The sequence below is a fragment of the Leucopleurus acutus genome (genome assembly GCF_964270905.1).
Source record: "Leucopleurus acutus genome assembly, chromosome: 10".
Lineage (NCBI taxonomy): Eukaryota > Metazoa > Chordata > Mammalia > Artiodactyla > Delphinidae > Leucopleurus > Leucopleurus acutus.
The window spans coordinates 55,173,895-55,194,868 of record NC_139153.1 but is presented as its reverse complement, the minus strand read 5'-3'; the positions used below and the strand labels follow the sequence as shown (position 1 = coordinate 55,194,868).

The 20,974-nt window shown below is 38.6% G+C and overlaps 1 protein-coding gene across 1 annotated transcript in view; it reads left to right on the top strand.

Moving 5' to 3' along the window:
* Positions 1-20,974, top strand: part of RBMS3 (RNA binding motif single stranded interacting protein 3) — a gene marked incomplete at its 3' end in the record, with an annotated part of 695,122 nt that overhangs the window by 482,419 nt on the left and 191,729 nt on the right. The window contains exon 6 of the mRNA XM_082848397.1: positions 9,226-9,305. Within this exon, the coding sequence (XP_082704523.1) occupies positions 9,226-9,305 (80 nt within the window). The remainder of the gene's footprint in view (positions 1-9,225; positions 9,306-20,974) is intronic.

The window sequence follows — 20,974 nt, the reverse complement described above, 5'->3', positions numbered from 1 at the left end:
TTCTTTTCCCATATAGGTCATTACAGAGTACTGACATCTTGATTTTATTTATTTACTTATTTGTTTGTTTATTTATTTATTTATTTTTGGCTGCATTGGGTCTTTGTTGCTGCATGCAGGCTTTCTCTAGTTACGGCAAGTAGGGGCTACTCTTCCTTGCAGTGCGCGGGCTTCTCGTTGTGGTGACTTCTCTTGTTGTGGAGCACGGCCTCTAGGCACACGGGCTTCAGTAGTTGTGGCTCACGGGCTTAGTTGCTCCGCGGCACGTGGGATCCTCCCGGACCAGGGCTCAAACCCGTGTCCTCTGCATTGATAGGCAGATTCTTAACCACTGCGCCCAGGGAAGTCCCATAAAATGTATTCATCCATGCATTCATTCAGTTCACCCAGTAAATATGTGGGCACTAGTAATGTGCCAGTAATTATTCTACATGTGATAATTAGAAATGTGCACACACACACACACACACACACACACACACACAAGTATCTGCTTTCATTGACTGGCATTCTACTGGATTGGGGACACAGTAAGTATGTCATCAAACATAAAATAGTAAATAATGAGTATCAACAATTAATATCAAATAACTAAAGTGCTATGAAAACAAAATAAAGCATAGGGGTGCTATAGAGAATGTGACAAAATGAGAGGTTTGAGGTAAAGGACAGGAAAGCCCTCTGAGGAGACTGCATTTAACCTAAGATGCACATGATAAGAAGAAACCAGCATGAGACTCCCTGGTGGGCCTGGAGAGGGAAAAGAGCTGTCCCAGCAGAGGAAAAGAGAGAAGGAGAGCTAAGCTGGGGCCAGTTCCTCATACTTGGGAAACAGAAAAAAGGCAAGGTTGATATATTGTAGAAAAAAGAGAAATGTGATAGATAGTAATATCTAGTAATGAATGAAATATGGCTGCAGCTCAAAGAGACTGATTAAAAGTGATCAAATGAGTTCCAGTTGCATTGAATGGTGAGATTTTTCTATACCTGAACATATTATACTTATTGATTCCTTCTTTATCTCAGTTTTAATTTTTGAATTGAATGTTTTTCCATTTCTTTACCAAATTCCCTTTGAACACAATTAATCTATGGTTAAAAGATAGATTTAGATTATGATGCATGCAGACAAGGATGTCCGCTGGGGGTAGGTAGGTAGTCTGAAAGAAGCAGTTCCCAGACTAAGTGTAAGTAAACTTATTTTTTCTTACATTTTTCTTGAAATACACAGCCTCAGAGATCATTTTGTTCCTTGGGTATTGATAGTTTTATGATGTAGCCGTCAAAGTGCTGGCTAGAAACATAGTTTCACCACAAATGATCCAACTGAAGAGGCTAGCATGGAGGAGTGTTTACAGAAGTGTGGGCAGAGTTAAGGGAACTGATGAAGGGATGCTGAGATACCCAGAGATGAGCCGCAGAAGGAAACCTTTACCCCTGAGAGCAGACAGCAGGTGAAGCCATGTGCCCAGAGCCCAGTGAGACCCAGAGCCTTGGAGGAGGGGCCGCCTAGAGGCACTGTAGACAGGGAGGGATGTAACCCTTGCCAGACAGACGTGGTGCCAAAGCAGAGAGAATGAGGAGGACCAGCCAGATCTCTCTCTGTTTCCACCAGGCCTCCAGTGGTGACACCAATAAAAACCATCAAGTAATAGAGCAAAGGTGATACAGTCCATGGAAGGGTCACTTCTTTGGGGCATAGAGCAGAGCAGAGAAGGCGTATGGGGGAGGGCTAAGCAGAAAACATCAGCACACATGGATGAGTGAACTAATTTTCTTTCCTCTTGACTCCACTATTAAAAAGTAGAAATAGAAAGCAGTGCAAAGTCAGCAATAAATACTACCGGCTACTTCTCCTTCAGACTGGCAATGGATACAGGTAGGTTGGAATGATGGCAGACTGGCTCTGTTTACAGAAAACAACTGCTCAAATCTAGAGTAACTTTGCCGTGATGTCTTTTTTCTGACATCATTTCTGACACCAAATATGTGGACTTTTGTGACATTGAATGTGTGTCATTTTTCCATACTAATTATCCAATTCTCTGACTCCAGCTGGGTGTCCAACAATTCATTTCAGTTTTAACACTAACTACTCAGAGTTGTCATCAGGCTGCACAGGTTCAAGGGCTAGGTCCCACAAGAGTGTCCCCACTTCAGACACCACCACAAATGGGGTACCAGGCTACCCACAATTCTGCCCCACCCACTACAAATTCAGGGGTTCCCTTGACACCCCTCAGGCTTGAAAATTCACTAGAACTATCCACAGAACTCAGGAAAACACTTAAATATTTACCTGTATGTCATAAAGGATACAGCTCAGGAACAGCCAAATGAAAGAGGTGCATAGGGCAAGGAAGCAGGTGGGAGAACGGCTCAGAGCTTCTCTGCCCTCTCTAGGTGTCCCGCCCTCCCAGCACATCAATGTGCCCACCTATGCATCAGCTCTCCAAACCCTGTTGTTCAGTGGTTTGAATGGAGGTCTCATCACACAGGCACCATTGATTAAATCATCGGCTCTTGGTGGTTGCACTCAAATCTCCAGCCCCTCACCCATCCCCAGACACTGAAGAGTGGGCCTGACAGCTCCAGCCCTCTAATTCTTTGGTCTTTCTGGTGACCAGCCCTATTCTGAAGCTATCTAGTGGTCTCACCTTGAATCACCTCATTAACAGAAACTCAGGTATAGTCAAAAGTGATCCATTACAAATAACAGAAGACGTTCCTTTCACTCGGGAAATCCCCAGAGTTTTAGGAGTTCTGTGCTAGGAACCAAGGACAGAGACCAAATTTATTTTTGTTATACCATAGTTGCCATGCAGAAAACACCTTATCTCGTCTTTCATCGCATCTTTCAAGAGGAATCAGAAATTCAACTTTTCATGTGAAGTCTCCCAATCTCTAAATGTTGACAACCATTTCAAATTTTTCAAAAACTCTTTGCAGCCCAAGCAAAACATTCGTGAAGGCTGGATTTGGCCCATGGTTTCCAGTTTGGGGCACCTGACAGAGAACTCCAGAACAGTGGTTTTCAACCCTGACTGCACACTGGCATCACCTCGGCAGCTTTCAAAAATATGTGCCTAGACTTCATGCTAAAGCAATTAAGTCAGAATCTCCTGAGCTGGGGCCCAGACACTGGTATTTTTAAAAAATAGCTCCCTGATAATTTTAATGTACCATCATTTTAAAAATAAACTTTTTTATTTTGGAATAAGTTTAGTTTTACAGAAAAGTTACAAAGGTAATACACAGGTTTTGTACACCCTACATCCAGTTTTCCCCATTGTTAACCCTTCACATTACCATGACATATTTGTCAGAATTAAGAAACTGACATCAGTACATTATTATTAACCAAACTCCAGACTTTATTGGAATTTCACCAATTTTTCCATTGATATCCTCTTTTTGTTCCAGAATCCAATCCCTGGTACCATTTTGCATTTGGTGGTTTTTCTCATCAGTTTGCTCTGGTCTCTGACAGTATCTCAGACTTCCCTTGTTTTCCATGAGTAGTCCCAGCCAGGTATCCTGGAAAATGTCTCCAGGTCTGCCTTTTTCGATGTTTATTTCACGATGGGATCCATGTTATGTCTAAGTTCTGGAAAGAATACCACACAGGTGAAGTGCCCTTCTTGTTATATCATATCAGGGTATAATCTCCATTTCTGAGAACACCTACTCTAGTTAATCATGGCTGAATGAAATGGAGATGGCTGGCCCCATCCAGCTTCAGCACAGATGAAAGCAGATCAGGGCAGGAAATCAGGAGTGATGACAGGAGGCCCGCAGTGGAGCCCCATCCCTTCCAAACAAGCCAACGAACTCAGCGTCCACGGACAAAGGTTCCATTGCAGGCTTCTCCACCAACTCAACTTTAGAGAAGCCACTGCTTTCTGGTGTTATTTTCTTCCTCTGTACCATGTAGAAGTTGGTATTTCCAGTCCTGAATATATGTGATTCTAAAGTTTTGGAGTGGGTTTTCATGAACCAAATATTGTCCATAGCTCCATTTCATAAGAGGAATGTGCTTCAGTGCTAAGCAAGGGGCCACCAAAATGTCAGAGTTTCTGCAAAGGGAGGTGGTAGGAAGGCCAGTCTACGGCCCTATTTTGCATTTATGACACTTGTCTCCTAAAGATGGCAAGCACCTTGCAGGAAGAAAACAAATTGCAAAAACTGAGAAAATTCAACTCCTTCACTCCTCTTTCTTGCTGAAATTCACTATTATTCCTTCTGTTACCATGGATTACGAAGCCAATGACATAATTTGTTTTTTACAAAATCTTTTCATGTTGACACTTTCAGCAAATCTTACCGGAAGCGAGGATGAATGGCTTGCAAAGCTGTATGTTCTAAGTTGCCAATAATTTGTACGGAGCCTGTGATTGCAAAACCACAGAAATTTCACAATAGTGGAAACCTTTCATTAAGCATCATAAATGACAGGGTGGATTTGTTTTAACTATGTGAGTAATCATGCTTATTGATTTAAGATCATAAACTGAGAGGTTCTCCATGGAGGTGAGACAGGTAGGCTGCAAATCGTTGTACACAATACTTTGCCACCTCTGTGTGTTAAGTCTGACCCAGAACATTCTCCCGGTATTGGATCAGGCTCTCATCTGGTGTAATTTGCCCATGGGGATTGTATTGGCTATGAAACTAGCACCTATTAGTAGCTGTTGTAAAAAAGAAATGTTCTCTAAATCACAATTCAGTGGCGCGTTTCGAATGACTGAAGCCAGGTTCCTAGGCACGGAGACAAGAAAGAATGTCAAACAGGACCTTTAATGCACGTTTGTATTTAAACATCAGACCTAACAGAAAACCCTGAGACTTTATACAATGATTGGAGCGTTGTAGGAACCTAATTAATGCATCGCATTGTTGGGTGAATGGTTGGCCAGGCACACGAGCTCTTCTGAGGGATGTGAGAGGGTTCAGGTACTGCCTAGAAAGAATGAGTGCAGTTGTAGGGATTCAGTGGCCCATCTGAAGGGGCCATGGAAAGGGAGCTTTGTCTGGCACGCTGCCTTTTCAGACCCACTTGATAATATTAGTGTCAGTTTCAAGTGGAGCGCATGCCAGATTGCAGATAGCTTGGGCTGGCATTTCAAATAGGCTAATTGTGAAACTGGAGAAGAAAATGGTCACATTCTTGCTAAGGTGGCCATTCAAATGCAGTCTCCCCCAGAGTTCCATGGGTCTCACTCTGAGCCTTTCCCCTCGGCAGCTCCTCCATCTCCCTCTTTGCTGGGATGGCTTGGCCTTGTTAAAATGTGCCCTGTGTATTAAAATGAAATTGTCACTGCTGGGTGGTGCCACATAACATGGTTTGACACTAAGCACTGGCAGCTACAGAAAACAGACTTTTATTGCATTTATTCTTTCAGAGATGAGAGTCTCTAAAGGCTCCTGCAGACATATACTTAGTTAAATCTGAATGAAGCCAGAGTGAACACTCTACGCTGCTGTCTGGTGTTCACAGAAATGGCCCCCACTGGGCTTGGTGGGGCTGTAAACCAGTCTTAACAAAAGATGATCGTACTAGAATCCAAAAGGGAAGATATGAGGCTTTCAAACCAGGACAAAAATGTTTTAGGTGGATGGATGAGATGAAGCCACCAAGCACACACACGCTATCCCCCATCCAGTTTCAGTGTGCGTTTAGAATTCCGTGTCGTTTTAAAGACAAAAGGGGAAGGATTTGATTTGTAGGACTCTGGCAAGCAAGCTTTAGATTCTTAACTGCCTTTTATCTAGATGAGTACCCAGAGAGCGACTGAACAGGGAGGGGGCCCTGGGGCATAAGCTTTTAATTCCATAGCTCTCCTGGAATCAAAATTCCATAAAGCAACATCTGTAGTAATTAAGGATGCACATTTCCTCTCCCATTCATGTCTCTGCTAGGAGGGAAGGTTATCTTCCCTAAGAGACAATGGATAGTGGGTCCTGTGGGAGAAGAGAAAGAGCAGAATTTGAATTCTTTTGTTCCTAGAAATGGAAGTTCCCTAGTTAAAAAAAAATTAAGGGATTTCCCTGGTGCCGCAGTGGTTAAGAATCCACCTGCCAATGCAGGGGACACGGGTTCACGCGCTGGTCCAGGAAGATTTCCACAAGCCGTGGAGCAACGAAGCCCATGCGCCACAACTACTGAGCCTGTGCTCTAGAACCCGCGAGCCACAACTACTGAGCCTGCGTGCCACAACTACTGGAGCCCACGTGCCACAACTACTGAAGCCCACGTGCCTAGAGTCCATGTTCCACAACAAGAGGAGCCATCGCAATGAGAAGCCCGCACACCACAACAAAAACCCAATGCAGCCAGAAGTAAATAAATAAATTTATTTTTTTTAATTAAAAAATAACAAGTTGGAAGATGTAAAAGATTCCTCTGGAAAGAAAATGTGAAGGAGTTAGCTGCTCCTCAATATTTGGAATGGGAAATGATTCATCTTATCTTTCTAATCCAAATATCCTCTGATTTGGGGGAATTTGTGATTAATCAGTGAATAAAATGTTATTTTTGTTTTTATTTTTATTTATTAAAAGTGGGTATTATTAAGCTTAAAGAGTTTTAGTTTTGCATTTCGACACAAAAGTGAGTCACTCTTCAGATGTTCTTCAGAATAACACTATGTCGATCCAATGGGCATCTAATAAATGAACATTAACCTATTAACGTCAGATTAGTTTCCTGTGCTTTCTTGTCATATCAGGACCAGCTATGTAATTTGTGGGATCTAGTGAAAATTAAAAATACAAGACCCCTTGTTTAAAACGTATTAAGAATGTCAGGATGGTGACAGCAGAACTTTAAATCAAGTGCAAGATTTTTCTAAGCACAGGGCTCTGGTACTGCATGCATACCCCTGACATTGGTCCTGCTCTGCTTCACCATCTTATCAATGCAGGAAAAATGTGCGTCTTTCCCATGCTTCCTAGGAATGTACATTGGAAAATGTTTTGTTTTGAGTCATAAGGTAATTATAGCTCCCCAGATGGAACGTGCTTTTGAAACCATCTTCAAATAGAGCTACCATATGATTCTGCAATCCCACTCCTGGGCATATATCTGGAGCAAACCGTAATTTGAAAAGATACATATATCCCAGTGTTCATAGCACTATTTACAGTAGCCAAGACATCGAAGCAACCTAAATGTCGATCGACAGATGAATGGATAAAGAAGATGTGGTATATACATACACAATGGAATATTACTCAGCCATAAAAAGGAATGAAATAGTGCCATTTGCAGCAACACAGATGGACCTAGAGATTATCATACTAACTGAAGTAAATCAGACAGAGAAAGACAAATATATGATATCACTTATATGTGGAATCTAAAAACAAAAATGATACAAATGAACTTATTTACAAAACAGAAAGACTCACAGACTTAGGAAACAGACTTATGGTTACCAAAGGAGAAACATGGGGGTAGGGATAAATCAGGAGCTTGGGATTGGCATACACACGCTATTATATATAAAATAGGTAACCAACAAGAACCTAATGTGTAGCACAGGGAACTCTACTCAATATTTTGTAATAACCTATAAGGGAAAAGAATCTGAAAAAAAATAGATATATATGTATGTATAACTGAATCACTTTGCTGTACACCTGAAACTAACACAACATAGTAAATCAACTATACTTCAATAAAAAAAAAAATTTCTTAACCTGGTAACTCAGATGCTCTTGCCTGCACCCCTCAGCTTATCTCCAAGAGTTTCCCTGAGTGAACCTTCCACTGGGCCACAGTGCTCTACTCACTCTACCCCATCTACAAGGACACAGCCTGCCCCCTCCCAGCCTGTCCCCTACCCTAGTTACTTCTGCAAAGGCCTTTCTGTCCTCCTGTGCCCACTTCTCAGAGTTTTCCTGGCTTCTGCAATTCCTCTCACATTTGAATTCCTCTAGGTGTAATAAATATATAACTTATTTGGCATTTGCTTATATATTTTTTTTCCTTTTCTTTTTTTCTCTGCATGTAATATGAATATGAAAACACACATAAAATTTGGATGTAAGAAAGTTTTACAAATTGTGTCAAAGGGCTCCATTCCAAGAAAGTTCATATTAATAACAGAGCAGAAAATCCAAAATTATACACTTTGCCTTTTAGACAAAAAATTTCACACATTTCATACACATTCTTTTATATGTATGTGTGCCATTTCTTAAGTCCGTTTTTCCTCTAGTGTACCGTTTGTGGGAATTAATTTCTTTTGATCACAGTTGACCCTTTAATTTTTATCTTCCACACCCTGTTTTACAAAATAATAAAGTCCAGATATAGTTACTATTTAGAAAATGTTGCTGATACTGTTCTACTTAGGAGACAGCAACACTGCTAATGTTGGCAGTATGATGCTATGGCCCCGAATGTTATTCATTAGCTTGTATCTGAGATGCCAAAACTTGGCACAAGAAACCCAGTCTAGGAATATTGATACCTAGTTTGAAAAAATAGAAGATTGTCTGAAATTGAAAATTAAGAAAGTTCAGGACCTGAGGTTTGTGTATATATGTTCTCCTCCCACATTTGGGACCCCAAATAACTCCCTTCTGTCTCTCACCCAGTGGGTTTTCAATAAAGCCGTCATGATGCTGATGACAACACCGCTGCGTGAATCTCTCCTGTAGGCCGCCAGTTGTTTAAACGCAATGCATCCCCTCCCCTTGTTTTGTGGAGACCCTTGAGGTACAGCTTAGTCGTTCCTGTGCAGGTTGGTGTCACCCAGGCCTCAGCTAAAAGCCCGCCTCTGCCACTTAACTGCCAAGGTGGTTCATCTCACTAAGCCTTGCTGCCCTCACTAGTGTGAAAGGCAATAACGAGACCTGCCTCTCTGGTTTGCTAACTCAGACATTCAACACACATTTATTGAGCACTTTCAAGTGCCAAGCATTGCTGTATGGATTAAGTAAGATAATGCCTCAGGATTACGTCTGGGTGATGACTCTGCACAGCGCCGTCCATGGTGGCAACATTTAGTAGAGTAAGTGATGCTCTTAGTAGTGATGAGTTTGTGATGTTCTATCCACCTGGTCATGGTGGTCATGGCAACAGTTGGCGGTTCTGGTAAAATTCTGAAATCAAGCTTTTCTATGGTTTTCTTAATTTCCTTTTCTTTTTAATTTATTTTTCCTGGATATGTACAACTTCATGAAAGCATATGATCCCCTGTTTACTTCTTTTCCCAGAATGGAGTCTACTGAAAAATGTGAAGTGGTAATTCAACATTTTAATGGAAAATATCTGAAAACACCACCAGGCATCCCAGGTAAGAAATACCATAAAGTAATCATTAAATAATATCTAGGCTCATTGCTGTTATCAGAATGAGTATATAGTAAAGCCCATGGTTGGCCACTGGGAGGGAAATTTTTGCCTTTAAAAATATGTATTTTTTAATAGTATGTAACAACGCATCTTTCTCAAAACTACCAAAAGTTTCTTAGTGATTGTTCTTTGGCCTGTCTTTTGAATCTCTGCTGCTAATTCCCTAAAGTGAATTAGATGAAAAACATAGCAAAGAATAGGTTAAAATGCACTCGAAGTGAAGAAAGTTTGTGACTCCTATCATTAATATTGGTATCCTGATTTCTGATTTGTAACATATCTAAACAGTGATATATTATAAATAAAATGACAGTGGCATCCATAGATTGAGGCCAGTTGACAGACATTTCTTACCAGTCCATGACAAGAAGAGTACAGAAAAGGAGAGTAAGCATTTAGAAACTTTTATAGCAATATGACACTATCATGAAATCTTAGTGCATAACTTCATATTTTACAAAAATATCAAATGCACATTGAATTTATTTTAAGCTGTCCATGCATCAGAGATAGTCTAGGAAGCACCAATCTAGGCTACCTCAGGGCATTTCACATTTCCAAAGGCAAAATTCTTAAGATTTGACATGTGTTAAAAGATGGTATAACTTTATGCTATTAAGAATTATAGTCAATGTAAAAGAATTGACTATATCACATGTATCAGGATATGAGCTAGAAATACCTCAACATGATATTAATTTGGAAGTAGTATATATGAAAAGTATTGAATATTAAGTGAGTAAATTAAAAAATATATCTTACTCATATGTCAATAAAACTGGAAGAAAAAATATATCTTACTCATGCATAAAAATATTAAAGGTTGAGTGAAGTTCTAAAGTTATAACAAATAGATAAGGAAATATCTGACTATACACGTTGGTTTATTTGTTGCTTTTCGATTTTCCGTGGTTCTCAGGAGAAAAAATGTGAAATTCTTCAGTCTTACAATATTTTTCCTTTTGATGATTTTAAGCTGCCTCTCTGTAGTGTTTGCTACATGAAGTATCTACTATTTAAAACCCATGGCTAAAGAGTTCAGGGGTTGAGCATTTTGGTTCCTTAAAATATATTGAGGTTATATAGAAAAGGAAGTCTGAACAAAAAGAGAAATATTTTTGTGGCGGGATCAGGTTCCTTTCATGACTCACTCAGTTTTGGGAGGATGCTGGGAAAGGAGAAAGGCCCTTCAGACTGACACTTGGATGATCTGGAAAATCCCAAAGTAGGGCCCCTGGTTAATCACTAGCCGGCAGTGAAGTTGTACCTCAATTTGGTTAGTTTCCATGTGTGACATTCCCTTGAGAACCGGCTGCATTATGATCCAATTGGAGACATATGGTGTTGTTGAGAAAAGAGTTAGCAGTTTTCATCTCAGCATGTCAGCTGCCCTTGCATTTTAAGAGAAATACTTTTTTTTTTTTCTTTTAGCATAAAGGACATTTTAAGACACTCTGCTCAGACCCATCACTGAGTAAAGGAATTGCATTGTTAAAGGATTTTCCCCTTATTCATCTTATTTTAATCCAACAGATGGCTACCTATATAGAAGGCATTCAAACTAGATGTGAATTACATGGTTATGAACAAAATAGGTGGAAATTATTGTTGATTGAAGTTTTAATACAAGTCTCAGTTTTTTATGATTCTTCCTTTTTGGAAAAAGACAGTGAAATCCTTCTTGACCTGATTGATTTGAAATTGTTTTAGGTTAACCCATAGAACATACAGCTGACTGATAGAATTTAATGCTAAGGACAAATAAAGTTACTACAAGTCCCCCAAAGATCTGAGCATCCTTTCTTGAATAAGCAGGCTGTGATATTAACCTATCTAATATCATAGCTACAACCCAATGAAAACATTGTGAATAGCAAGAACTTAGTTATGGGTTTCTCTCTCACTTTTATCTCGTGGGACCATGAGAGGCAGAATAATTACACTCAGTTAAAAACTCTTAAGAGATACAACTTTATGCTTCTGAGATTAGCCTTCAACATAATAGAATTGAATATACAATATCGATCATCATCAATACTTGAATTTACTTATTTATGCTTACCTTGGAAGTCAAATAGAGTTTAATAAAGGCTTCAAATGCTAACCAAAGACATAATATAATTTTTTTAGTGAAGTATAGTGGATTTACAATGTTATATTAGTTCAGGTATACAGCAAAGTGATTCAGTTATATATATTCTTTTACATATATATATATTCATACATATTTATATTCTTTACAGATTCTTTTTCCTTATAGGTTATTACAAAATATTGAGTATAGTTCCCTGTGTTATACAGTAGGTCCTTGTTTGTTATCTATTTTATATATAGATACAAACATATAGATATAGCATGTAGTGTGTATATGTTAATCTAACTCCTAATTTATCCCTCCCCCTTCCCTTTTGGTAACCGTAAGTTTGTTTTCTATGTCTGTGAGTCTGTTTCTGTTTTGTAAATAAGTTCATTTATATCATTTTTTTTTAGATTCCACATATAAATGATATCATATTATATTTGTCTTTCTCTCTCTGGCTTACTTCACTTAGTATGATCATCTCTAGGTCCATCCATGTTGCTGCAAATGGCATTATTTCATCCTTTTTTATGGCTGAGTAGTATTCCATTGTATATACGTACCACATCTTCTTTATCCATTCATCTTTCAATGGATATTTAGGTTGTATCCAGAGAAAACAATAATTCGAAAAGGCACATGCACCCCAACATTCATTGCAGCACTGTTTACAATAGCCAGGACATGGAAGCAACCTAAAGATACATAATTTTTGATATTTAAATTTGGTGTGGAGTAAAATGACATAATGCAAGAGGCTGGTATTTTGGAAATCACTGAAGTAAAATGACTGCTGGGTTCATTTACTCCGTCACGACAGGGATAATTAAATTTGCGTGCATGCTGTTTGCCTTTCTTGGTCCTCATTGCTTATTTCTTGTAGATGGTTGAAGTCTTATTTTCAGAAACTCATACCTTAGTTCTATTTTCTGTTCCATCTTGAGGCATGTGAGTAGGATGTCACAATGAGCCCTGACATCTAGTGAATCCTTTGATATTTTCAAAAGAATTGATGAATTCCTAACTTTTTAAATACTAATGTAGCTTTAGAGAGATGGTCCTTGCTTGTGGGTGCTAATTAAAATCATCTATAATTGATCTGACCACTTGCAATTAAAATAGAACTTTAAAAAATTGTAAAAACCTCAGTGTTTCACTTTATCAAGATTTGGCATTTTGAATTCAGAAATTTGTGGGGTTTTAGAACAGCACATGGATGGTTTCAATGCAGTGCTTTAAGGTTGTGTGAACGAGAGACCCACAAGGATCCAAAAATGACCTAAGATCTTTCAGACCCTAAGACAGCTGTGGAAAAGAGTGAGCCTTGCTTCTAACCTCCCTCTAAGCAAGCAGAGAGAAATCGGTACCATATTCACATCCCTTCCTTCTTCATTAGAGATAACTTGGGGAAATGTGCCATTTTTGTTCTGTCACTCTTGACAGTGATTCCTCTTAAAGTAAATGCAAAGTTCATTATTTTCCTGAGATGATGATCTAGTTTCCAAATCCCATCCTGTGTCATTTCTATAGAAGAACAAGATAAAAATCTACATCAACCCAAAACTCCGACATTGATCAGGCTTTCTCTCTCTGAGTTCCTCCTATTTGTTCATAACAGATTTAATTTTAATGAATACATCATGGATTGTTAATGCCTATTACAGCCTCCCAGAACTAGCTCTGTTCACTTTGAATTATAACGTTGTCCCCAGATTTTGGCTACCTGGATCATTGAAGCTAGATATACATCAAAGAAAATCTAATTATTTGAATTCTGGTATGTGAGGTACAGGAAATTAACTAAGACCATGTGGCTGTGTTGCTACCAGCAGGTGGGAAGCAGTGGCCAAAGACATGTTAAATAGCGTCAGTCATGTCATTGCTCTGCAGAAAGGGATCATCCGGTATTTTCTCCCTCCCCTAGAGGGAAAAGAAAACACTGTTCCATAAATGTCGCATGTCGTACATATTGATCTTGATGTTTTCTGGACAAAATGAAGCATCATTAGTTGCTTGCTTGCCTGACCCCAGACATTTCTTTGTTCCAAAACAAATTGCACAGCAACTTGTGCAGACCCAAAGCGTTCCATTTTAAAACCTCTAGCAGAAAGGGTAAGTTCCTGGGCACTTCAGGGATCTGTAGGGCATGAACTAGAAAAGCTCACGTTCAAAGAGCCCGGGAGCACCACGTGCAAAGGCTTCGGCATCTAAGAACATGTATTGACAAGCAGAACATTCAGACTGCTTTGAGGAAAAAGAAATCACGTTTTGCTCTTAAACTAAGCTTTTGCCTGTAAGCACACGTTCTTATCAGTGGAGCAGTCTTTTCAGAAGACAATGGAATAACCCACTTTTAGTATGATTTTATTACTCTTTGGATAATTATATCTAATCCCAGTTGAACTCCAAGAAGTAGGGAAGGGTTGAGAGAGACCTCACCCTATTTGGGGATCTTTTCAATTTTAGCAAATCTTCTGATCAACAGAAATTTGGACAGATGAATCATGTTTTCCTAATCAGTAAAATAAAACTGTGTGCCTTCTTGATCCTTTTTTTTTTTTTTAAATTCATTTTTGGCTGCGTTGGGTCTTTGTTGCTGCGCGTGGTCTTTCTCTAGTTGTGGTGAGCAGGGGCTACTCTTCATTGTGGTACGCAGGCTTCTCATTGTGGTAGCTTCTCTTGTTGAGGAGCACAGGCTCTAGGTGCGTGGGCTTGAGTAGTTGTGGCTCACGGGCTCTAGAATGCAGGCTCAGTAGTTGTGGTGCACGGGCTTAGTTGCTCCGCAGCATGTGGGATCTTCCTGGACCAGGGCTCAAACCCGTGTCCCCTGCACTGGCTGGCGGATTCTTAACCACTGCGCCACCAGGGAAGTCCCTGATCCTTTGATATATAATTTTACTATTGTATGTTTATGTAAATAAAAACTGTATAGGATTTTGGATGTGTATGTGTATTTAGGGGAGCATTCAAGGAAAAATATTTACAGTCTGATAATTTTTTAAAGAAAAGGGAAAAAATTAATGTTGTTTGCATAAATTTCAAACTTCCCTCAGAGTAATGTATCAACAATGTACTAAAATGAAATTTAGATTACAATTCTGAATATGTGAGCAACAGACACATTTTTATCAGGGAAAATGTTGCCAACTCTCACAAGCAGTGTTTCCTCAGTGGTACCAGTCTGATAAGTCACAAATGCAACTATAGTTGAGTAAAAGACAGCAAATAGAAAAGTATTATCGTGTACAGTTTAGTAAAAATATATCTCTGATTCTACTCATGAGAAGCACTGCCTAACTCTGAGTTTTTCTTCTTTGTGAAACTAAAGCATCATTTGCATAATAAACTTTGCAAACATCTTGATCCCCAACTGGGCGTTGCCTTAGATTTCTCGTTAATAAGAGGATTTTTGCAATACTTAGGAGGTACTTTCTGTTGAGCTCTTCATCTTTAATGTCAGTGATGCTTTCTAGATTATTTCTATCTACCAAACACATAGTTGGTTGCTTCATGATGAAACACTGCTGGAGTATTATTAGTGAATTTCACAGAGCAAACTGACCACTTCATAGCCAATAGAGTCTTAGAGGCTGTGAAGTCTATGTTCTTGGCCAATCATTTCTCAGCCTTTCTATGGAGCCATACCTGATACGGTGAAGGTAGTGACAGAGATTATTACATTTTGAAATCTGGATAGTGAGAGGCCAGATAGAGAAGGTACAGGGGATCATCTTCAGGAGATTAAACATGATTGGAATGGGTTTTGAGTCCTGTGCTATAGCCCTCCTCTGCCTGTGATAACAGCTGAGGAAGAGGGGTGCATCCAGGAAGCGTCCCACATCAAGCATCCAGCAAATCTCTCCACTTTTGTAATTCAGGGAAAATCTATAAAATCTAAAAATCTATAAAACCTCACTCAACCTGATATAGGTTTTCTGCAAGGTTTGGGGGAGTTATCACTCCCTAGTACAACTCTCAATCAATGGGAAATGAGAGTCAGCAGATTTTAGGAGTTTCCCACAATGGTAACAAGCTCAGTGAGGCACCTTTTATTGGCTTTTCTTTCTTCCCTTTCTTTTCCTTCCCTATTATGTTTCTGCTTCCTGGCCTCAGCTCCCAATTAAACTATCTTGTTCCAGGCTCTGATTTGGGGGAACTCAAATTAAGGAGGGTGATCCAGCAATTGTGGTAGAGAATTATGTTTTGATTTAAAACTTCTGGCCATAGAGGAAGAAAGGAGATACAGCTTAAGTAGTGAAGTGAATTTCATTGACCGAATATATTGTTTTCATTACTTTATTTTAAACATTTATAGTAGCATTTATGAACCATGTATTATGGATGATAAAGGTGAATAGTAGTGATCCTATACAGATGGCAGTCAGAGTTTAAAGTTAGCAAGAGAGATGTGGAAGACAATGAGGATGAAGTGCCACCATGATGTGGCTGACCTTTGAAAAACTGCAGACATGAAGAGGTGGGTCATTGATGAAAATGGGGAGAGAATGAGGGCCCAGGAAATAGTCATAATGCCAGCAAAGTGAAGGTGAGTGGTGGGCATAGAAAATCATGACACAGAGAAGAGAATTTGTGAGATTTTGGTCTTGGATAAAAGTAGAATGGTGGCCGTTGATAATGGGTCCAGTGTGGGAACATCTGGAGTTGATGGAAGTGAAATGCTCTTTAGTTGAACAACTGGGCCTTCTGATTAGTATGTTGGGAGGGTTTTCAACAATGTTGTAGATTTCCTCACTAACCTTCACTCTTCCCTTGATCTTCCCTAAAGTTCTAATCTTCATAGGAGAAGGTTAGGGAGGGTGAAGAGTGATTTTTTGTTTATGTATTTGATTCTGAGTTTTCTGAACCAGGGTTTTGTTTAGTTGTTTTATTTGTTTTTATTATTGTTGTTGCTTCACGTGCTATTGTTTAGCTCAGTGTAGATTCTCAGTAAATGTTCTTTGAAGTTGATGCACAATTCCACGAATTGAATAACCCTCATACTTATATTTGTTTTTAATGGAATTCCTGAGGATGTATGGGGGATGCCCACCTTCTGTGTCATCAACAAACTTGGAGGAAAACATTGAGAGAAATCTTTAAATCTTTTCTTAATTTCTGACAAAAATTCTCTACAACACATTTGTATATCTAAATATACAGAGAGAGAGAGCTACATATTCACAAGAAAAAGAAACTTAATTTGATTGAGAAAGATTCTAGTTGCTTTTTTAAAAGCCTCATTTTCCAGGACTGCTTTCCAAGGTGTTATGCTGGTAATCAAATTGTTATTTCTTTAAAGAACTCATTCTTGAATGGGACAATGATGAATTCTGCTTTCTGACACAGAAAATAATATTGCCTGATGTATGTTGAAATAATGTCTAGATCTTAACTTCTTGCCACTGGATCTAGTTAGGCACTATTACTATGTTGTACTTTTCTTTTTTTCTTTTTTCACATAAAAATGTGACTATCTTGAGAATAAACAGAAAAGAGAGTTTCTTGGTCTATGCTTTTATTCCTTTTGGCATAAAGTCACTTCTCTCTGCCTATAGGAAGTACTGCATTGGCTTATTATTCCTATTATAATATGATATATAATACAATATGTAGTGTTTAATCAATATGATATGGACAATATGTTTTGCTGGCCATATATTTTCTATAATTATGTATAAGCACCAATGAATAGTAGCAGAATTTGTCTAGAGTCTGCACTTGGCTCCAGAATCTGATTTTTTTTAATCAAAATTTCATGGAGCTGAGAAGAGGGATGAAGAGGTTTTCTATACATCTCCAGAATCACGAACCATCTTCGTCTATTTTTATGTAAAATAATAACTCCTTTCAGGTCTTCAAAAATTTCTGCATTATCTAGGAATAAACCTACCTAAGGAGACAAAAGACCTGTATGCAGAAAATTATAAGACACTGATGAAAGACATTAAAGATGATACAAATAGATGGAGAGATATACCATGTTCTTGGATTGGAAGAATCAACATTGTGAAAATGACTCTACTACCCAAAGCAATCTATAGATTCAATGCAATCCCTATCAAACTACCACTGGCAATTTTCACAGAACTAGAACAAAAAATTTCACAATTTGTATGGAAACACAAAATAGCCAAAGCAAATCTTGAGAACGAAAGAAGGAACTGGAGGAATCAGGCTCCCTGACTTCAGACTATACTACAAAGCTACAGTTATCAAGACGGTATGGTACTGGCACAAAAACAGAAAGATAGATCAATGGAACAGGATAGAAAGCCCAGAGATAAACCCATGCACATATGGACACCTTATCTTTGATAAAGGTGGCAGTAATGTACAATGGAGAAAGGACAGCCTCTTCAATAAGTGGTGCTGGGAAAACTGGACAGGTACATGTAAAAGTATGAGATTAGATCACTCCCTAACACCATACACAAAAATAAGCTCAAAATGGATTAAAGACCTAAATGTAAGGCCAGAAACTATCAAACTCTTAGAGGAAAACATAGGCAGAACACTCTATGACATAAATCACAGCAAGATCCTTTCTGACGCACCTCCTAGAGTAATGGAAATAAAAACAAAAATAAACAAATGGGACCTAATGAAACTTCAAAGCTTTTGCACAGCAAAGGAAACCATAAACAGGACCAAAAGACAACCCTCAGAATGGGAGAAAATATTTGCAAATGAAGCAACTGACAAAGGATTAATCTCCAAAATTTACAAGCAGCTCATGCAGCTCAATAACAAGAAAACAAACAACCCAATCCAAAAATGGGCAGAAGACCTAAATAGACATTTCTCCAAAGAAGATATACAGACTGCCAACAAACACATGAAAGAATGCTCAACATCATTAATCATTAGAGAAATGCAAATCAAAACTACAATGAGATATCATCTCACACCAGTCAGAATGGCCATCATCAAAAAATCTAGAAACAATAAATGCTGGAGAGGGTGTGGAGAAAAGGGAACACTCTTGCACTGCTGGTGGGAATGTGAATTGGTTCAGCCACTATGGAGAACAGTATGGAGGTTCCTTAAAAAACTACAAATAGAACTACCATATGACCCAGCAATCCCACTACTGGGCATATACCCTGAGAAAACCAAAATTCAAAAAGAGTCATGTACCAAAATGTTCGTTGCAGCTCTATTTACAATAGCCCGGAGATGGAAACAACCTAAGTGCCCGTCATCGGATGAATGGATAAAGAAGATGTGGCACATATATACAATGGAATATTACTCAGCCATAAAAAGAAACGAAATTGAGCTATTTGTAATGAGGTGGATAGACCTAGAGTCTGTCATACAGAGTGAAGTAAGTCAAAAAGAAAAAGACAAATACCGTATGCTAACACATATATATGGAATTTAAGAAAAAAAAATGTCATGAAGAACCTAGGGGTAAAGCAGGAATAAAGACGCAGACCTCCTAGAGAACGGACTTGAGGTTATGGGGAGGGGGAAGGGTGAGCTGTGACAGGGCGAGAGAGAGTCATGGGCATATACACACTAACAAACGTAGTAAGGTAGATAGCTAGTGGGAAGCAGCCGCATGGCACAGGGATATTGGCTTGGTGCTTTGTGACAGCCTGGAGGGGTGGGATAGGGAGGGTGGGAGGGAGGGAGACGCAACAGGGAAGACATATGGGAACATATGTTTATGTATGACTGATTCACTTTGTTATAAAGCAGAAACTAACACACCATTGTAAAGCAATTATACCCCAATAAAGATGTTAAAAAAAAAAATTTCTGCATTGAAGATTTCACAGTAAAGACTTACAAGGGAATTCCCTGGCGGTCCAGTGGTTAGGACTTTGCGCTTCGACTGCAGGGCACCCAGGTTCCATCCCTAGTTGGGGAACTAGAATATCACATGCCACACAGCGCAGCCAAAAAAATAACTTACAAAATAAATTACAAAGCCTTAGTTTTATTCCTAAAATGATGTTGGGCTTTGCCTTCTGTCAGCATTGCTAATGAGTAGTTAAACCATGAGTGTCTGTCCGAATGAGTCCTATTAGCAAGCAAAGAGGTTTGAGTAGCTTAAGACCAATTAAGACACAAGTCATAGAAACCAAGCTCTGAACAATTAAGTGCTTAGTGCATTTCCACATCTAGAGTTTCATTTAATAGGACTGATTTAAAAATACATTCTAACCAATTTTTGGATAAATAGATAGTAGCCTGAATTAAATTCTCGCCACTCTCTCCTCGTCATTATCAAGAAGCCTGCCATGTACACAGCTCACTATTTATGATCTAACTTTTTAGAATGAAAAGTCTGCAAAGTTTAAGAAAATATTTTAAGAGGAATATAAATGAAAATGCTCATTGAGAGCTCTGAACCAGCCATCATTTATCTTATAACTGTTTCCTCTGATTTCTTACCTCTTTAAGCCTATGAATGATGAATCAATTAGTTTATTTATTATTTTAGTCATTTTTCATTACAGAAGAAGAAATCTTTCAAAGGATATTGGCATGTTTTTGATCTTTTTTTAGAATTCATATATTTCAAAGACATATTTATCCAATTAGATTGTATATTTTTCTAAGAAAAAACTTTAATGTTTATCTTTCCCTTTTCCTCAAACAACTCATAAACTATTTGAATGTAAAGACTGCACCTTGGTGTTCATGTTTCAAGCATCTAACCCAAAGCCTGTCACAGAAGAGTACCAATAATTATTTGTTAAATGAGTCAATATCTACTTGTGATAGGCAGAATCATGCCCCTCCTCCCCCAAAGAACTCTAAGACCTAATCCCCATTCCCTGTGAATACGGCAAAGGAATTAAGGTTGCAGATGGAATTAAGGTTGCTAATAAACCGACCTGAAAGTAGGGAAATTATTCTGAGTGGGCCCAGTGTAATCACAGGGGTCCTTAAAAGTGGAGGAGGGGACAGGACAGGAGCTCAGAGGGATGCAATAGAAGGACTTGAGCCACCACTGCTGGCCTTAAAGATGAAGCAATGTGGGCAGCTAGCCTCTGGAATATGAAAAAAACAAGAAATTGGATTCTCCCCTAAAACCTCCAGGAAGGAACTCAGCCCTGTTGACACCATGATTTTATCCCAGTGGAATGTGTGTCAAACTTCTGACCTACAGTAGTATAAATTAGTGAATTTGTATTATTATATACCCCCATGTTTTTTGTTAATTTGTTATAGCAGTAACATAAAACTAATAGACTAGTATAGAACTCATTTCAACTGAATATCGTCCAAACTGTTTCTAAATTATGTTATAAACAGCCTCTAGAGAAATTTCTTAGTTTCTCGTATTTTTAACTTTCTTTATATTATTTGGTGGCTTGTATGTTAAACAGGAAAAACTATCCTGTTAATTATTTTGACTTTAGAGTTTCTTTATACCTTCTCATAAAGATATATTAGAATGGAAGACTGTTAAACATCCAAAAAGAGAGTCTTTGGAGATGGGTGATAAGGTATCAGAGAACATTTTCACTTTTTATTGAAGTATAGTTGATTTACAATGTTGTGCTAATTTCTGC